General features: G+C 38.1%; 1 protein-coding gene and 1 long non-coding RNA gene across 2 annotated transcripts in view; both read right to left on the bottom strand.

Annotated features, from left to right (window-relative positions):
• Positions 1-1,478: 1,478 nt before the first annotated feature.
• LOC115821691 (tumor necrosis factor receptor superfamily member 14-like) overlaps positions 1,479-19,006 on the bottom strand; it is a 99,987-nt gene continuing 82,459 nt past the window's right edge. Inside the window, exons 5-10 of the mRNA XM_030785495.1 lie at positions 3,809-3,999; positions 3,572-3,629; positions 3,094-3,292; positions 2,793-2,896; positions 2,607-2,703; positions 1,479-2,019 (exon numbers count right to left, since the gene is read on the bottom strand). Of these exons, the coding sequence (XP_030641355.1) occupies positions 3,280-3,292; positions 3,572-3,629; positions 3,809-3,999 (262 nt within the window). The 3' untranslated portion in view covers positions 1,479-2,019; positions 2,607-2,703; positions 2,793-2,896; positions 3,094-3,279. The remainder of the gene's footprint in view (positions 2,020-2,606; positions 2,704-2,792; positions 2,897-3,093; positions 3,293-3,571; positions 3,630-3,808; positions 4,000-19,006) is intronic.
• Positions 9,719-10,464, bottom strand: LOC115820031 (uncharacterized). The gene is made up of 3 exons (XR_004025563.1): positions 10,383-10,464; positions 9,996-10,131; positions 9,719-9,899 (listed from the first exon to the last, which is right to left on the bottom strand). It is a non-coding gene; the product is annotated as an uncharacterized LOC115820031 (long non-coding RNA).

Raw genomic sequence — 19,006 nt, forward strand, 5'->3', positions numbered from 1 at the left:
AGATGTCACAGCATTTGTGAACTTCTGTTCATAGTCAAGTAAAAGTTTTTACATATGCTTTGACATGTCTCTTATTTTAAGGATAGTGTGTTAGTGCTGCAATCCAGCAATAACAGAGCAGCCTCATCTCCAACCATGGAGTGATGGTGTAGGCTATCTTACCACTCACGCTGTTATTATGAACCCCGCTGTAGACTTAACCCTTGTAAGGTACTTTCGTCTGTTGACGTCCACCTCCGTGGTGTTGTTTTATTTTAAGTCGGTCATTTTGAATGCTTTAATTGATTAACAAAACTGAATTGTATGAGGGTGGGGTGGGGTGCTGACGAGGCAAACACGGTCAAAACGGTCATTTCACATGTTAGTCTAACGACCGTGCTGGTTCTTCGCTCGCTGTTATGTAACCCATTTGATCATGAAATTCTAGAAGTAAAGCTAATTGTCGTTGAACAGAGCCCAAGCTCTGTGTAAAAGTTTGGTTTTGAAACGTACTTAATGACAAATTTTTTTTTTTTGTTTGTTTGTTTAGATTATTGTAATTTTCATGGAAAATAACTCGAATGGTTGACTATTTCAGAAATTATTTCATTCACGGGGAATATGTAGAATTCTGTGTATGAACTCTTTATGTTGTTTGACGTTACAGTTACAATTCACGCTATCCGAAGTTAAGGTCTGTTGCCAGTATGGTGGCTTAGTCAGCCCAATATGAATCAGAGACTCGCCAAGCCGCTAATCCTAATTATGGTTGCAGGGCCTGCTGGAAGTTATCCCAGCTTTCACTGGGTGAAAGGCAGGGAAACACCCTGGACAGGTCGAACCAAGTAGGGGCTGCAGGGCGTCCAGATCAAAGTCAGATCAATGTAACTGAGAGAACCGTCATGTCGCCTCTTCATCTTTCACTCCAAAAAAAGTAGGGAGAAATCTGGGTGTCATGATTGATGACCAGCTCTCCTTCTCCAACTATGTTGCATCGTCTCCCGGTTGTGCCGCTTTGCGCTGAGTGTCTCTCTTTCAGTTTTGGTTGACCACATTGCAGAATATTTTTTTTTGTGCCTGTAACATCTCCAACATCAAGTAATCAGCCCACTGTTTCTTTTTCACTGTGTATTAGTTAAAGTCATATGTCCAGTTTGCTTCTCAGGTGTCTTACCAAGAACAGTGTGCATACTAAAGCAATACTGTCATTGTAGTGTCACAACTGGTAAATGCAGGCATTTTGTATGAATTACGTCTGCTGTATGAAGTAAATAATTTGAGACTGACCCATTTGTTATGGTTTTATTACACACGTTGAGAGCATGTGTATGATGATCATAAAGCATAATCTTAAAAATAGCCTAATAAATGTAATATAAGTCTTAAATTTACCCAGAAATGTACTGTATAGCAGAGTTTGCATTAAAACATGCAAATTGCGAACAAGACTGTGAAAATACAGTACAGTACAATACAGTAAAAGTTACAGTAATTTACTGTTCTGAAATTTTACAACTCCTCTAAATTGACAACACTTTACTGGCAACTCTACTGTTACTGTTGAATTTATAGGAATTTTCTTTACAGTGATAAAGAGAAAATAAACATGGAATAAAACAGTTTAATCAGTAAGAAGACAAAATGTAATGCTTTTAATTACCTTTAAAGTGTCTCATTTTCTACTCTTGCCTGTCCTAGAGAAGTGAATTCAGTCCCATCACATGCCATTCACATGAAGAGGGGAATGAGTGAAGGGAAATTGCCCTATTAGTTACAATAGGCAGATTTGCACATCAATTTTAAATGCCTATGGATGTATTAAAAATCCCCCATTGAAATTGTTTGTTGTTATATTTTAAGTTTATGGGACTTTGCCTTATGTGAGTCGAGGAGTGTGTTACACAAACATGAAGATGTACAGTTGACATTATAAACACGGCTGTTACACTGCACTGTAGTGCTGATCTTCACTGTTTTCTCCCTCTGGACTTGGTCTCAGTGATTCTCCTGCATCACCATCTGTCCTCATATCTTCTCTTTCTACAAAAACATCAAGAAGACAGAAGACTGCATGAATCAACTGGAAGCTTCCTGGGCGGTCAAACAATCTTAAAAATAATGAGAAATAAAACTGAGAAACAGGACTGATCACCATATAATGTGAAACTTGTATTTTGTTAAGTTTTTCATTCTGGGAGGTATGTGAAAATCTATGAGAGAGTGATAGATATAACTAATAAACCAAAACCAATACTGAACTCTGTAAAAAAAAAAATGTGATTCTTCTTTAAAGGCAAATACTCTGATCCTATGATTTCTGTATTTACAAATAACCATCCTGTACTTTTAGAATAATCTGTACTTTTTGTTTTGTAAGCTTTGTAGTTCTGGGAGTTAAGATATTTTACAGATGAAACAACAAATAAGCATTAATACTGTTAATACATTAATGCTGTACTCTGCAAAAATATGTGATTGTCATTGAAAGACTTGTGTCAAATTTGCTGATCAAACAATGTCCGCATTTGCAGATAACATACATGAAATCTGTCGTGTATTGTTTTAAATGCATCACAAAGAAACAAAATTCCCACTGTAATAACAACAACACCAACTGAAACACCAACTATGACGGCAACTGTGTTTATTTCTTCACATTCAGTATCTGATGAATGAGTTCCTGGCCTTTTATCCCGTCTCACAACTCCAGTGGAACTCTCACACCTGTCAGATTAAATAAAATCATATGGTTATTATGTTACATTGAAGAATCTGTAGTGTTACAGACACTTTGAAATGTGCAGTAAACTCACTGTATATGTGGGAGACAGGATGAGAATGAGCCATCGGAGTAAGTTTCACTGTCATCACACAGGCATCACACAGTCACCACACACAGTGTCTGTATCTGCTGTTCCTACAAAAAACAAATAAGCAATAATTACAGTCTGTCACTGACAGAGGATGATATCTCAACAAACAACAACAGAGAACAATATACTTATTAATACTTTTTGGCTATTTGTGAATCATGAAATGCAGTATCGTGTTGGTGAGTGACAAGTTTGTTTTTCAGGTATAGACCATTTTGCATGATGTATTGTCCAGGTTTACATTTTGAATGTTCAGCAGCTGCTGCAGATGTGGGGTACCACACACTGATGGAGGAGGTGAGGACACTCTCGGTGGTGGCTCTGTAGAACTGCATGCCGGACCCAGGTTCTGCTCCATTGGGACCAGGAGTACAAGATGATGGTAAACAGGTTTTACTCCAAGGTGATGCAGGCACTCTATGTCTCGTCATCTGCTGTGACTACAATTCACATGAAGAGGGGAACGTTTAGGACAAGTTATGTCAGGCAAATTTGTATATCAATTTTGAGTGCTTACAGCTGTAGTAAAATAAAAAAATCCCTATCGACGATAGTCATGTTTTCAGGTTATGACAATTTGACTCGTGGCTTTTTTTTTTTGGAACACATTAAATTCATAAGTTGAGGAAGTGTGTTACACCTAAACATTAAGATCTACACCTGTCATTATAAAGACAGCAGTTACACTGCACTGTGGTGCTGATCTTCAGTGTTCTCACCCTGGAATTAGTCGAAATGATCCCACAGCACCACCATCTGGCCTCACATATTCTCTTCCTACAAAAACATCAAGAAACAGAAGACTCCATGAATCAACTGGAATAAATAATAAATAAATAAATTATAAATAATGAATAAACCAAAACCAACAATGAAGCCTATAAAATATAATTCTCACTCAAAAGTTTCTGGCAAATATGCTGATCCTACAATATCTGTATTTACAAATAACCAACCTATGTTCAGGGATTTCCTTTTTTTGTACCGACGACAAAGAAGTCCTAATCCTAATCCCACTGCAATAACTAAAACACCAGATATAATGCCAATTATGATGGAAACTGTCTGTTGTTCTTCACATTCAGTATCCGATGAATGAGTTCCTGGTATTTTTACCCATCTCTTGACACCATTGGAACTCTCACACCTGTCAGATTAAATAAAATCACATGATTTTTGTGTTAAATGATTAACATGTTACATTTAATAATCTAATTGTAATAGTGTTATAGATGGTGCTAATATACAGTAAACTCACTGTGTATGTGGTAGACAGGATAAGAATGAACCGTCTGAGTAAGTTTCACCAACACAGTCACCACACACAGTGTCTGTATCTGCTGTTCCTACAAAAACAAATTCAAATGTTACAATTTATCATCAACAGAGGACAAATACAGCTGTTTTATTGATTTATTTACATTCTGTTTTCCTTTTTTGACTATTTGTGAAATATGACATGAACATTTCATTTGGTCCCTAAAACATGTTTGATTAACATGCACTGACCTTTCTGTTTGATGTATTGTCCAGGATTACATTTTAAATGTTCAACAGCTGCTCTACAACTGTGTTTGTGTTGGTCAATACAGTAAAATCCTTCACGTGATTCACAGATGGTGTCTGCAATAAAGGTGCACTCTGTCTTTGTTCTTAACCCTTGACCTACAAAGGAAACAGAAATTGTATAAATATAACAGTGAACTGGTCTAGCACTTATATCAGAGAAACTCAGTGTGATTAAATCAAAGGACACACTCACTGGAATCACAGACTGTACATGGGAAACACTGACTCAGTCCATTGGGTAGATCAGTGAAAGTGGATGGAGTGCAGGGTATACATGATGTAGATGTGAACTCAGCACAACTTTTGTGCACATGAAAACCTGAAAGAAAACAAAAATCAATATTATGTTCTTTTTTCATCAATACTGCTGTAATTCTTTGCCAATAACCTGTGTTTTGATAACACGTCCTGCCTTTTGATCCCTTGTGATCATTTGAATGAACAGTGATAGTTTGACTCACCAGGTCCACACATAGGACAACATTCTCCATTCACTTCATATTCAGCTGTACCACACGGACTGCTGCAGAGCTGAAAGTTATGAAATAGAGTGATTGCACATAAAATACAGATGCACCATACTACCATAATTACTCTCTTTTTAACATCTGATGTCCTCAAGAACTCCTAGGCTCCTTATTCTCAAATGAGACCACTCTTAATTTCAGGAGAATTATCTGAAAGAAAAGAGATGAGAATTTTCCAAATGAAATATTATGCACTGGCAGGAAAAGGAAAAGTACAGACAACAAGGAAAAGACTGCGAGTGAATGTCAATAACGGACAGTTATAAGATTAAACGGATCATGTATAAATGAACGCTTTATTCCAATGTTTGAACTTATGCAATATGAGCTGTCGAGTTTCCCCTGTGTGTTTCTCTTGGTTGCTCGCTCTCTCTCTCTCTCTCTCTCTCGGTTTTTCTCCGCCCCTGTGCCAGCCCAGCTGAAGCCCATTAGTAAGCATCAGCTGTGTGGGACCAAGCTACAAAAACGGTGACGCTCCAAAATACCGCTCTCTTCCACCTGCTGCGAACTCACCGGCACCTTACACCGGCTTTACCCGACGTATGCTATTCTTTCCTAAGGGGACGCACGAACTTCCTGTTATGAGTGGTTCCAAAATTCAAACCGTCGTTGCCCAGCACTTACGAGCACTTTCTTTGTTCTTTCAGTGATTACTGCCGATCGGAGGGAAGTTCTTCAGAAACCGGACGCTGTCTGGCTTCGGCCAGCCGCTCGCAGTTGGGGAACTACGCGCTGACCCGAGAGAGAGCTCTGTTGATGGGGGAGCTTTTGTTTTTGTTTTATAATTTTAGTGAACTGTTTTTGTTTCTTTTAGCTTCTGTGCTGTTTCTGGGTCTTGCCCTGGTTGTCTCAGAAACATTGTAACCTAAACGTGGGGTAAAGAGCAACCATACTGCACCTTATTTATACACCCCCTAATATTTTAGGACATGAACAGTAAGAGCAACGAATTCCACGATTTCTTAACTTCAGAGCATGAATAAATTTTATACGTTTGTAGTGAGGAAAAGCTCATCAGTGTAGCACAGAACGAGAACCAAGGAAGGTTTTATACTAGTCCGTTTGGCGGTGAGGTGGAGCTAGTTTGTTATTATTGGATGACTGCAGTAACACAGTATTTTTTAAATAAATGACAGTTTTCACTGATCTGTGACTTCACTATAACCACAGGTTAAAGCCGAATTGCACTGTATGGTTGTGACAATTCAAATTAGAAAAGTTTCACTAAAAACATAAAATTGCTCAAGCTATCTCTAAGAGGTTTCAAATAGGCACGTTTTGCAGAAATGAATCAGCAATGTCTGCATATCCCGTCTTGTAAGAGTTATCTTACGGAAAAATGAATATTTGTGAGAGATTCAGTCTCTTTTCACTTCGTTTGAAAAGAACAAAAAAGCAAAATAAAAACAAAACAAATAACCCATAGGCCACTTTCTCTTTGCTTTGGCCTGAATACTTATGCAGTAAAAGTTTCGTTTTGTTACGGTAGCTTGTCATTTGATCCCTAAAACTGCAATACAGCAGTATGTAGTATTTCAGATGTATTCGTTAAAGTTCAACACATGTAGGTTACGTGGAATATTTTGTGAGACATTACAGTGTATGGTAATTTTGGCTCCAACCCAAAAGACAGCGCTGGTATTTCCGCTTTTATATTAGCTCAGTGCGATTTAAAACGATCCTCGACAAAGACCTTCGCACTTTGTTCGACTGCCAAGGTACACTGTATTGCGATCACTCTTTGAGAAATAAAACAGAAATTCGATTTGATATGTACGTTTTAATCGAGAACAAATTGGTTTCGTGTTTTGCACAGCCTATAATGTTCGCTAGATAAAACAACTGCGTCACACGAAACCATAAAGCCTGTCTGTGTAACAACAAATCGATGTACACAACGGTTTTGTCCTCTGAAACAGACATTATTTGTTTACATGTAGTTGATATTTGTACTTGAAGGAAAAAATGAATATGAATTATCCTTACTTTCGATTTTGTGGTTTCCGACGGTTTTTTTTTGTTTGTTTTGTTTGTTTTTATCCCCTTTTTTCCCCCCAGAACGATTTCTGTTTTGTTACATAGTCACATGAACATTTCTAAACTGTTACGCCTCCCTCCACCTCCAGGGAAGACACGGCCACAAGGCTATTGTCATATGCTACGTACTAGTACCTGCTGCGCACTCATAATTACGCTCAGTGATGTGGCGTTGCCAAGACAACTGTAAAAGTTCCGTCTGCATGCGTTTATACTTCACAAGTAGTTCAGTTCCATCGAAGTTGAATCAGCCCTTGTGTTGCCTATCCCGAGATTCATTTTGCTAAACATTTCAGTCGGATCAACCAGCTGTATTAATTCACTAAACGTAACAGGTATGGCTTGGAAGAACGGCTCTAACCGCTGTAGCAAGCTACTCCACCATGCTCACCACTTAGTTTCAAGATGCAAAATGTTTGACTATGGAACTGAATTTTATCGCTCCTCTCTCCGCCCAAATATGCCATAATCTGGCCAAGATACAAGTAAAACTCGATTTATGTAATAGAAGAAAACAGCTGGAGCCATTGGAGCCAGTTTGTGGATGTCGGATTGCTGCAGTAGTATAATGACCTTGAAAAGTGAAATAAAGAAACTGACTTGAATATTCCTTGTCAGGTTCTGCTCTCTGTACAGAATGACTAAAATGGCAACAGGCTTTAACAAGATATTTATGATAGCTAAAACTGTAACATGACATCAGGCAATATTAAGTAAACATACACACAATTCGACATATTCCCTGTGCGGAAATATTTAGTCAGTTGAGTGATTTCCAGTGGAGATACCAACAACTCGGAAACAAAAGAGAGCGAGCATCATTGTTTGTCATTAAGTAGTCTACGTTTCAAGCACTTACACAGATCTTGGGCTTTGCTCAAAGTCAATTAGTTTTTCATTTAGGATCTCTTGACGAAAGGAGTTGCATAACAGTGACAACCTAGCACGGTCAATGGACGCCACTTACGAACGCAATTTGTTGGCAATGTTCGTTAAGCGGACTCGTGAAATCATCGTTTCGAATCCGATTGCCAGTTGCATCAAGCAATCCCTTCCTTAACACCCACCGCGCTCTAAAAACGAGCATTATCCGCTGACATGTACATGTATTAAGGGAGTAAAAAATAATTGGTTAATTGAAAGTACGGTCCGTTTTCCAGCCAGTTTAGTCCTCTCGCGGGGTGCCAGTGAACAGGTTGAGCCAACTGAAAGTCCATGTGTGCTTTATGTGCATAGGGTAGCAGTTTGTAGTAGCCAAATCAAAGTCAGATCAATGTAACTGAGAGAATCGTCATGACTCAATCATTAGCTAATCAAGAGTGAACCCCCCCCCCTTTTTTTTACAATATACACCACATCCCTGGGTCCAGTTATCTGCTCACATGGCTTCTCATATCACTGCCACTCATTAATACCCAGCTTTACCTGTTATTTCCAACATGTAATGCTTTTAATTACCTTTAAAGTGTCTCATTTTCTACTCTTGCCTGTCCTAGAGAAGTGAATTCAGTCCCATCACATGCCATTCACATGAAGAAGAGAATGAGTGAGGGGAAATTGCCTTATTAGTTACAATAAGCAAATTTGCACATCAATTTTAAATGCCTATGGATGTATTAACAATCCTTCACTGAAATTGTTTGTTGTTATATTTTAAGGTTATGGGACTGTCACGATTCTCGAAAGGGACAGGATGCCCACGCAGATCAATCTTCCTCTTTATTTAAAGAAACAAGAATCTTACTTACAGTCTCGAGAACAGAACCTTAGCAAAACAAGAACATGACCGTGACCGTGACCGTGACCTGGAGGCAATATCCAAAACAATGCCAACACAAGGAAACAGAGGAAACCAAGGAGTACTTATATCCTAAATGAGATAACTAACTAAACACAGGTGAGAGTAATGAGAACAAGCGACTAAACAGGAACAAACCAAAAACCTGACAGGACAGGGGGGAAACAAGAGAAAACAGAACCCAAACCCAACACTAGAGGGAGAACAGAGGGACCAGGGCGTGACAGGGACTTTGCCTTATGTGAGTCGAGGAGTGTGTTACACATAAACATGAAGATCTACAGTTGACATTGTAAACACTGCTGTTACACTGCACTGTAGTACTGATCTTCACTGTGTTTTCCCTCTGGACTTGGTCTCAGTGATACCCCAGCATCACCTGCTGTCCTCATATCTTCTCTTCCTGCTAAAACATCAAGAAGACAGAAGGCTGCATGAATCAACTGGAAGCTTCCTGGGTGGTCAAACAGTTCCTAAAAATAATGAGAAATAAAACTGAAAAACAGGATTGATCACCAGATAATGTGAAACTTGTATTTTGTTAAGTTTTTCATTCTGGGAGGTATGTGAAAATCTATGAGAGATGGCTGATAGATATAACTAATAAACCAAATCCAATACTGAACTCTGTAAAAAAAAAAAGAAAAATGTGATTCTTATTCAAAGGCTTTATGGCAAATCTGCTGATCCCATCATTTCTGTATTTACAAATAACCATCCTGTACTTTTAGAATAATCTGTACTTTTTGCTTTGTAAGCTTTGTAGTTCAGGGAGTTAAGATATTTTACAGATGCCTGACAGAAACAGCAAATAAGCATTAATACTGTTAATACATTAATACTGTACTCTGCAAAAATATGTGATTGTCATTGAAAGGCTTGTGTCAAATATGTTGATCAAACCATTTCCGCATATGCTGATAACATACCTGAAATCTGTGGTGTATTGTTTCAAACGCATCACAAAGAAATAAAATTCCCGCTGTAGTAATAACAACACCACCAACTGAAACACCAACTATGATGGGAACTGTGTTTATTTCTTCACACTCAGTATCTGATGAATGAGTTCCTGGCCTTTTTTCCCGTCTCACAACTCCCATGGAACTCTCACACCTGTCAGATTAAATAAAATCACATCTTTAATATGGTACATTGAACAACCTGTTTTGAGTAGCGTTACAGACAGTCTGTAATGTACAGTAAACTCACTGTGAATGTGGCTGACCGGACGTGAATGAACAGCTTGAGTAAGTTTCACCAACACAGTACCAGGAGCACCAGACGATGGTAAACAGTTTTTACTCCAATATGATGCAGACACCCCATGTATTGTCATCCGCTGTGACTGCAATTCACATGAAGAAGGGAATGTTTAGGACAAGTTATGTCAGGCAAATTTGTGTATCAACTTTGAGTGCTTACAGCTGTAGTAAAATAAAAAATTCCCTATTGAAATTGATGATAGTCATGTTTTCAGGTTATGACAATTTAACTTGGGGTTTTTTTTTGGAACACAGTAAACTCATAAGGCATAGGAGGAGTGTGTTACACATAAACATGAAGATCTACATCTGTCATTATGAAAACAGTAGTTACACCGCACTGTGCTGCTGATCTTCAGTGTTCTCACTCTGGATTTGATCTCAGTGATCCCATAACATCACCATCTGTCCTCATATCTTCTCTTCCTACAAGAACATCAAGAAAATCAAGACTGCATGAATCAATTGGAATAAATACTAAATAAATAAATTATAAATAATGAATAAACCAACAATGAAGCCTAAAAAATGTAATTCTCACTCAAAAGTTTCTGACAAATATGCTGATCCTACAATATCTGAATTTACAAATAACCAACCTATGTTCAGGGACTTCCTTTTTTTGTACCAAAAACAAAGAAGTCCTAATCCTAATCCCACTGGAATAACTAAAAGCCCAAATAAAGCACCAGGTGTGTTAGTGTTTTCTTTCTGTTTTTCTTCACATTCAGTATCTGATGAATGAGTTCCTGGCCTTTTTACCCATCTCACAACTCCCATGGAACTCTCACATCTGTCAAATGAAATAAAATGATGTAATAAATAAAATGTGAAATGATTAAAACGTTACACTGAAGAATCTAATTGTAACAGTGTTATCGATGGTGCTAATATACAGTAAACTCACTCTGTATGTGGCAGACAGGATGAGAGTGAACCATTTGAGTAAGTTTCACCTACACAGTCACCACACACAGTGTCTGTATCTGCTGTTCCTACAAAAACAAATTCAAAAGTTACAATTTATCATTAACAGAGGACAAATACAGCTGATAGAACTATATCTGTTAAAGACCGAGGTTTACAGACTCCGCTACAAAAATAGGGAATGATGCATTGGGGGAACACACCTGTCCCCCAATGCCTAACCCCCACCCCCCAAAAAAACAAAAAAAACAAAAAACCTTTGTCTTGTATTTGTGTTTGTAAAGTATTCCAGGGGCGCAATGCGAAGGAGCAATTTGACGCTCAGTCTTATTATGATCTCTGTTGAAGGTATTAGAAATCCGACTGATGCACCAATTGTAAGTCGCTTTGGTAAAAAGCGTCTGCCAAATAACTAAATTGTAAATTGTAATTGCTTTGTTCACATATTAAAATGATGTTTTATTGATTTATTTACATTCTGTTTTCCTTTTTTGACTATTTGTGAAATATGACATGAACATTTCATTTGGTCCCTAAAACATGTTTGATTAACACGCACAGACCTTTCTGTTTGATGTATTCTCCAGGGTTACATTTTGAATGTTCAACAGCTGCTCTACAACTGTGTTTGTGTTGGTCAATACAGTAATATCCTTCACGTGGTTCACAGATGGTGTCTGCAGTCAATGTGCACTCTGTCTTTGTTCTTAACCCTTGACCTATGAAGGAAACAGGAATTGTGTAAATGTAACATTGAACTGGTCTAACACTTATATCAGATAAAGTCAATGTGATTAAATCAAAGGACACACTCACTGGAATCACAGACTGTACATGGGAAACAGTGATTTAGTCCACTGGGTAAATCAGTGTAAGTAGATGGAGAACAGGGTACACAGGATGTGGATGTATACTCAGTGCAATGGCTGTGGATATGATATCCTGTAGGAAAACAAATCAACACTATGTTCTTCACCAAAAATCTTTGTTTTAATAACAAGTCTTATGTGTGAAAATTTAAGTTACACATTTGAAATCGTTTATTTAGACTTTGTTCTGTGATGGCTCACAGTTGAATCCTTTGTGACCATTTGAATGAACAGTTATGTTTGACTCACCAGGATTACACATAGGACAACATTCTCCATCCACTTCATATTCAGCTTTACCACACGGACTGCTGCAGAGCTGAAAGTTATCAAATAGAGCCATTGCACATAAAATACAGATGCACCATACTACCATAATTACTCTCTTTTTAACATCTGATGTCCTCAAGAACTCTTAGGCTCCTTATTCTCAAATGAGGCCACTCTTAATTTCAGGAGAACTGTCTGAAAGAAAAGAGATGAGAAATTTCCAAATGAAATATTATGCACTGGCAGGAAAAGGAAAAGTACAGACAACAAGGAAAAGACTGCGAGTAAATGTCAATAACGGACTCTTATTAAACGGATTAAACGGATCATGTATAAATGAACGCTTTATTCCAATGTTTGAACTTATGCAATATGAGCTGTCCAGTTTCCCCTGTGTGTTTCTCTTGGTTGCTCTCTCTCTCTCTCTCTGTCTGTCTCTCTCTCTGTCTGTCTCTCTCTCTCTGTCTGTCTCTCTCTCTCTCCGCCCCTGTGCCAGCCCAGCTATAGCCGATTAGTAAGCATTAGCTGGGTGGGACCAAGCTACAAAAACGGTGACGGTCCAAGACAGCGCTCTCTTCCACCTGCTGCATATCTGCACCTTGCAGATACCGTCGGCTTTACCCGACGTTTGCTATTCTTTCCTGAGGGGACGCACGAACTTCCTGTTATGGGTGGTTCCAAAATCCAAACCGTCGTTGGCCAGCACTTACGCGCGCTTTCTTTGTTCTTTCAGTGATGACTCTGAAAGCGGCACTATCCTGCCGTTCGGAGGGAAGTTCTTCAGAAACAGGACGCTGCCTGGCTTCGGCCAGCCGTCCGCAGCTGGGGAACTACGCGCTCACCCGCTAGAGAGCTCTGTTGATGGGGGAGCCCACATCGACTTCAATCAAAGTCAATATTTATAACACGAAGGAAGTTTTATATTTTTAGTTGGTGGTAAGGAGTGTATTCTTGTTTTTGTCCTCCCCCCCGATTTTACTTGCTTTGTTTTTGTTTTACTATTTGGTGAGCTGTTTTTTTTTTCTTTTAGTTTCTGTGCTGTTTCGGGGTCTTGCACTGGTTGTCTCAGATACATGGGAACCTAAACGTGGGGTAAAGTGCAACCACACAGTACCTTATTTGCACACCCCCTTACTTTTTGGGACATAAACAGTAAGAGCAACGAATTCAACGATTTCTTCACTTCACCGCATGATGGAATTTGACACTTTTCTAGTGAGGAAAAGCTTATCAGTGCAGAACAGAAAGAGAGACAAGGAAGGTTTTATACTGGTCCGTTTGGCGGTGAGGTGGAGCTAGTTTGTTATTATCTGATGACTGCAGTAACACAATATTTTTTAAATAAATGACAGTTTTGACTTATCTACGACTTCACTATAAGCACAGTTTTATGGTTGTGACAATTCAACTTAGAAAATAACAGTTTCACTAAAAAAATAAAAATGCTGACGTTATCTCGAACAGGTTTCAAATATGCACGCTTTGCAGAAATGAAGTAACAATGTCTGCATATCCCGTCTTGTAGGAGTTAACTTACGGAAAAATGAATATTTGTGAGAGATTCAGTCTCCTTTCACTTATTTTGAAAAGAAAAAACAAAACAAAAAACCATCGTCCACTTTCCCTTTGCTTTGGCCCCGAATACATAAACTGCTATAACAAAACGAAACTTTTACTGCATGACAGTATAATCTCATCCCTAAAAATGTAATACAGCAGGGTGTAGTATTTCAAATGTATTCGTTAACACAGTTCAACACATGTAAGTTACGTGGGATATTTTGTGAGATTTTGTAATGTATGGTGATTTTGGATCCAACACATTTCTGCATTTATATTAGCTCACAGCAATTTAAAACCGTCCTCGAAAAAGAGCTTCGCACTTTGTTCGAATGCTTAGATACATTGTATTAGGATCACTCTTTGATAAATAAAACAAGAAACTCGATTTAATGCGTACGTATTATTCAGAACAAATTGGTTTCGTTTTATGCGTAGACTATAATGTTTACTAGATAAGACGACTGCTGACGACTGATGGACACGACAGTTTTCTCCTCGGAACCAGACTTTATTTGTTTACATGTAGTTGATAACAAGAAAAAAAAACAACAAATCGCTAGAAATCAAAAGAAATTATTCTTACTTTTGATGTTTTGTGGAATCCGACGTTTTCTTTTCTTTTCTTTTTTTCTTGTCTGACCTCCACGTAAGACACCGCCATAAGTACTGTAATGTGATGCTATACTGTATGAATGCACTAGTTGTGTTGCGCACTTATAATTAAGCTCTGTGATGTGGCCAGTTGCCAAGACAACTGTAAAGGTTCCGTCTGTATGCGTTTATACTTCTCAACTTGTTCGGTTCCGTCGGAGTTGAATCAGCCGTAATGTTGTCTATCCCGAAGTTGATTTTACTTAACAACTGTCAGTCGCATCAACCCGCTCTGTGAATTCACTTAACATAACAGGTATGGCTTGGAAGAACGGTTCTAACCGCTGTAGCAAGCTACTCCACCATTCTCACCACTTAGTTTCAAGCTGCAAAATGTTTGACTATGCAACTGAATTTTATCCCAAAATCGCTCCTCTCTCCCCCATTCTGACCACGATACAAATAAAACTCGAAAAAGAGTTATGTATTAGAGGAAAACAGCTGGAGCCATTGGAAGCAGTTTGTTGATCTCGGATTGCTGCGGTAGTACAATGACCTTGAAAATAGACCGAATAGAGTCACATTTAACGTGTTCTTACATACGAATATTTTAGCATCTGCTCTTCCCTGTCCCCAAAACACCCCAGGATCTGGCCACGATTATTCGGAAAAAGACTTACTAGCGTGGGATGCTGAAAGAAACTGAATGACATATCAAGTTTTGTCTCAGACATAGCTTATTTTGTCCAGTGTGAGCATCAGATTATTGTAGAAGTCAAAAATGAACAAGTGTGTAATAAACAGATCAATACCGTCAAACCCTGTTCTTCTCTCTTTCTCCTCTACTGACCGTTTTCTGTTAAGTTTTCTGGTTAGTCACTTCCTTGTTTTCTTTGGTTAATTCAGTTGGTAATTCAGTCATTGCACACATCTGCTTAAACTGTCACTCCTGTAACCATTCCTCCCCTTCCAGGCGGGGCGTGGAGACAGACATGTCTCAGAAGAAAAGTTTTGAACCCTGTGTGAAACTACTCCACTACTCTTGCCACTTCGTTTCACGAAGGAAAACGTTTGACAATGCAGTTTAGTAAAATAGCATTTTACGTGTTTCTTATATACAACTATCTCCACATGCTCTCTTCTTCTCTTGTTTATTCAAGACATGTTGGTTACCCAAGGTTATGTCAACGTAAACCAAAATCATGACCTGCCTCGTTATCTTTTAAAACGAAACAATGGGTGTTATTAATAAATATGTCCTGTTGTGTAAAACAGACATGGTTGTATTAGCCTCATTATGTTTCTGTTGATGACAGATTTGAAATTTTCACAAAGTTTTTGTCCAGCCAGCAGATAGAGATAGGCCTACTGTGAGTGGTGACTGTGTTGGTGAATCAAACAGTTCATTCCCATCCCGTTGCATAGAAAACTTCAAAAGACCAAAAACTCATATGGATATCACAAATCATGTCGACAAGGTAACAAAGACCTGACGCAGACACTGCAAGTTTTTTTTTCCAAGATTCAAGAATTTATTTATCATTTGCATAATTGTTTAAGTACAACAGCAGCTGAAATAAATTGCGACAACTCCGACGCCGACAACCGTGCAAATGTAAAAGCTGTAGTGCAGAGGTAAAGCTGTAATACAATTAACTAATAAAACAGTGAAAAAAAAAAAGAAATATAAAGCTACATATAGGGAAGAACGGAGAACCAATATAAAATAATAATATAAGCTAAACAGGGAGGTAAGGGAATAATAATATTACCTATATGCAGTGAAGTGTTAATTGTAAGTGTAACAATATGAGATAGCAATTAGCGAGTGTATAAACAGTGTAAACAGTTTTGTATTGAAGGTGCTAAAAAGACGCACCGTACAAGAGAGAGTGCAGGTATATAGATGCAGTGTGCAAAATAATGTGTGATGGATTATGTTACGTGGGTTTCTAACTGTTTGTGGTCCCTATGACCTGAGGATAGAAGCTTCTTCTCAGCCTCTCAGTTTGTTGTTACTGAAGTAGTTGTGTTCATCTCGTGAGGTTTAGTGTTGTTTTAATACGTTTGCATATCAATTTTTGAGGGCTCACGAAGGCATGAAACATTTCCATCGAAATTAATGTTAATTACGTTGTCAATTTAAGAGAATTGGCCTTAGGTGGCGTTTTTTTCTGGAGCGCATTATATTTAAAGGGCGGGAAAAGAGTGCATAGTACATAAACATGAAAGGCTACAGCCGGCATTTTAAATCCAACTTATTAACCGTGCTACACTGGTCATGTTCAAAGTGCTGTCCCTCGTGAACTGGTCCCACCGGATCGTTAGCGATCTGACTTTACATTTATCAACATGTCTGAAGACTGTGTCTCCACATCACCGATGTCTCTGCAGTACCTGTAAAAAACGTCCAGAAGATTGCACGAGTTATTTAGAGTTTCCGTGGCGATCAAACAGCACAGGAAAAAAATAAAAGTAAAAGTCAGTTTGGCTGTGCTTTTTAGATAATATGTACTTTTTTTTTTGTAATCTTTGCAGTTCTGGGAGGTAAGTTAAGATATTTTATAGATGCCTGACAGACACAACAAATCAGTGAGAATCAATACTGAACTCTGCAAAAGTATGTTATTCTCATTGAAAGACTTGTGTCAAATATGCTAATCATACAAGTTCCGCATGTGGAGATGACGTACCTGAAGTCTGCGGTATATTGTTTTGCACGCATCAAAAAGAAATAAAAACCCAGTTGCAGTAACTACACCACCACAACCAAATAAAACACCAAGTATGATGGGAACTTTATATATTTCACCACATTCAGCATCTGATGAATGAGTTCCTGGTCTTTTTTCCCATCTGATAGCTTCAATAGAACTCTCACACCTGTAAGATTAAATAAAATCACATCATTATTTTGTTACACTGCAGAATCGTATTGTGGTGGTGTTGCAGACGGTGTTAATATACAGTAAACTCACTGTGTATGAGGCAGACAGGATGTGAATGAACCGTCAGAGTAAGTTTCACCAACACAGTCACCACACACAGTGTCTGTATCTGCTGTTCCTATAAAAACAAACAGAAAACTTACAATCTGTTATTAACAGAGGATGATATCTCAACAGAGAACAGTTTATTTACTTATACTGTTTAGCTATTTGTGAATTATGATATGTAGCACCACACTGATGAGTGACCAAAACAAGTTCAATCTACAAACACAGACCTTTTTGTTTGATGTATTGTCCAGGTTTACATGCTGAATGTTTAACAGCTGCTCTACAACTGTGTTTGTGTTGGTCAATACAGTAAAATCCTTCACGTGGTTCACAGATGGTGTCTGCAGTCAATGTGCACTCTGTCTTTGTTCTTAACCCTTGACCTATGGAGGAAACAGGAATTATATAAATATAAGAGTTAGCCAGTCTCACACTTTTATCAGAGAAAGTCAGTGTGACTAAATCAAAGGACAAACTCACTGGTATCACAGACTGTACATGGGAAACAGTGACTTAGTCCATTGGGTGAATCAGTGAAAGTAGACGGAGTGCAGGGTATGCATGTTGTAGACATGTACTCAGTGCAGTGTCTGTAGACACGATATCCTGGTGGAAAACAAAAATCAATATGATGTTTTCTTTTCGTCAATACTGTTGTAATTCTTTACCAAAAACCTCTGTTTTAACAAGAAGTCTCATCCGTGAAAATTTAAGTCACATATTTGTAACAGTTTGGGTTATACTGTATTATATGACAGCTCTGACTGGATCCTGTGTGATGTAACTGAATGAACAGTGATAGTTTGACTCACCAGGATCACACATGGGACAACATCTCCCATCTGCTTCATATTTAACTTCATCACATGCACTGATGCAGAGCTGAAAGTTATTGAATAGAGCCCCTACGCATAAGAGGCAAATGTGTAGAAGAAACATGATTATCTTCTTTTTAAGAACAGATTTCCCCAAGAGCTTGTCGGCCCCTATTTCTCAAATGAGGCCACTCTTAATGTCTGGAAAATTATCTGAAAGAAAAGAGATGAGAATTTTTCAAATGAAATATTACGCATTGGCAGAAAAAGAGTGAACCCGAAAAGAGCAAACAATAAGGAAAAGACTGCAAATGAACAGAAAAAAGCAACACACTTCATGACTGCTTGGATTTGATACTGCTTGTTACTGCTTGAATCGCAGTGTGAATGAATTTGATGCTTTTCTAGGAAGAAAAACATTGTCAGTGCACTATAGGGAGAAAATAAGGTAAGGAAATTTTAAAGCGATATTAACATAATATTCTTGAAACGTGAAATATGTAAAAGCTTTGACTCATCTACAATGATAAAGGTTGAAGTGAACAACTTCACTGCATGCCTATGACTACTCGTCTTTGAATATATGAGCTTCACATTCAAAATGCAGTAGTCGTCACTTAGTCGTTTGAAATAAGCAGGGTTTGAATTAATAAAGTAATTATGTCGGCATGTTCTCTCTTGCAAGACACATCTTACAGAACAATATTCGTGTGAGATTATTAACCCCCATTCACTTAGTTTGAAAAACCAAACCAAAACAAAACAACCTAAGCCAGTTTCTCTTCGTTTTGGGGCGTGACTACATTGGCTGACGTATATCGAAACTAAAGGACAATTTTGTTTACAGAAGGATAAATCATGTGATAGCTAAAACTGTAATTCAACATCCTGTAATATTGCACTCATTAATACAACTTAAAATGT

The sequence above is a fragment of the Chanos chanos genome, chromosome 9, assembly GCF_902362185.1.
Source record: "Chanos chanos chromosome 9, fChaCha1.1, whole genome shotgun sequence".
In the NCBI taxonomy this organism is placed as follows: Eukaryota; Metazoa; Chordata; class Actinopteri; order Gonorynchiformes; family Chanidae; genus Chanos; species Chanos chanos.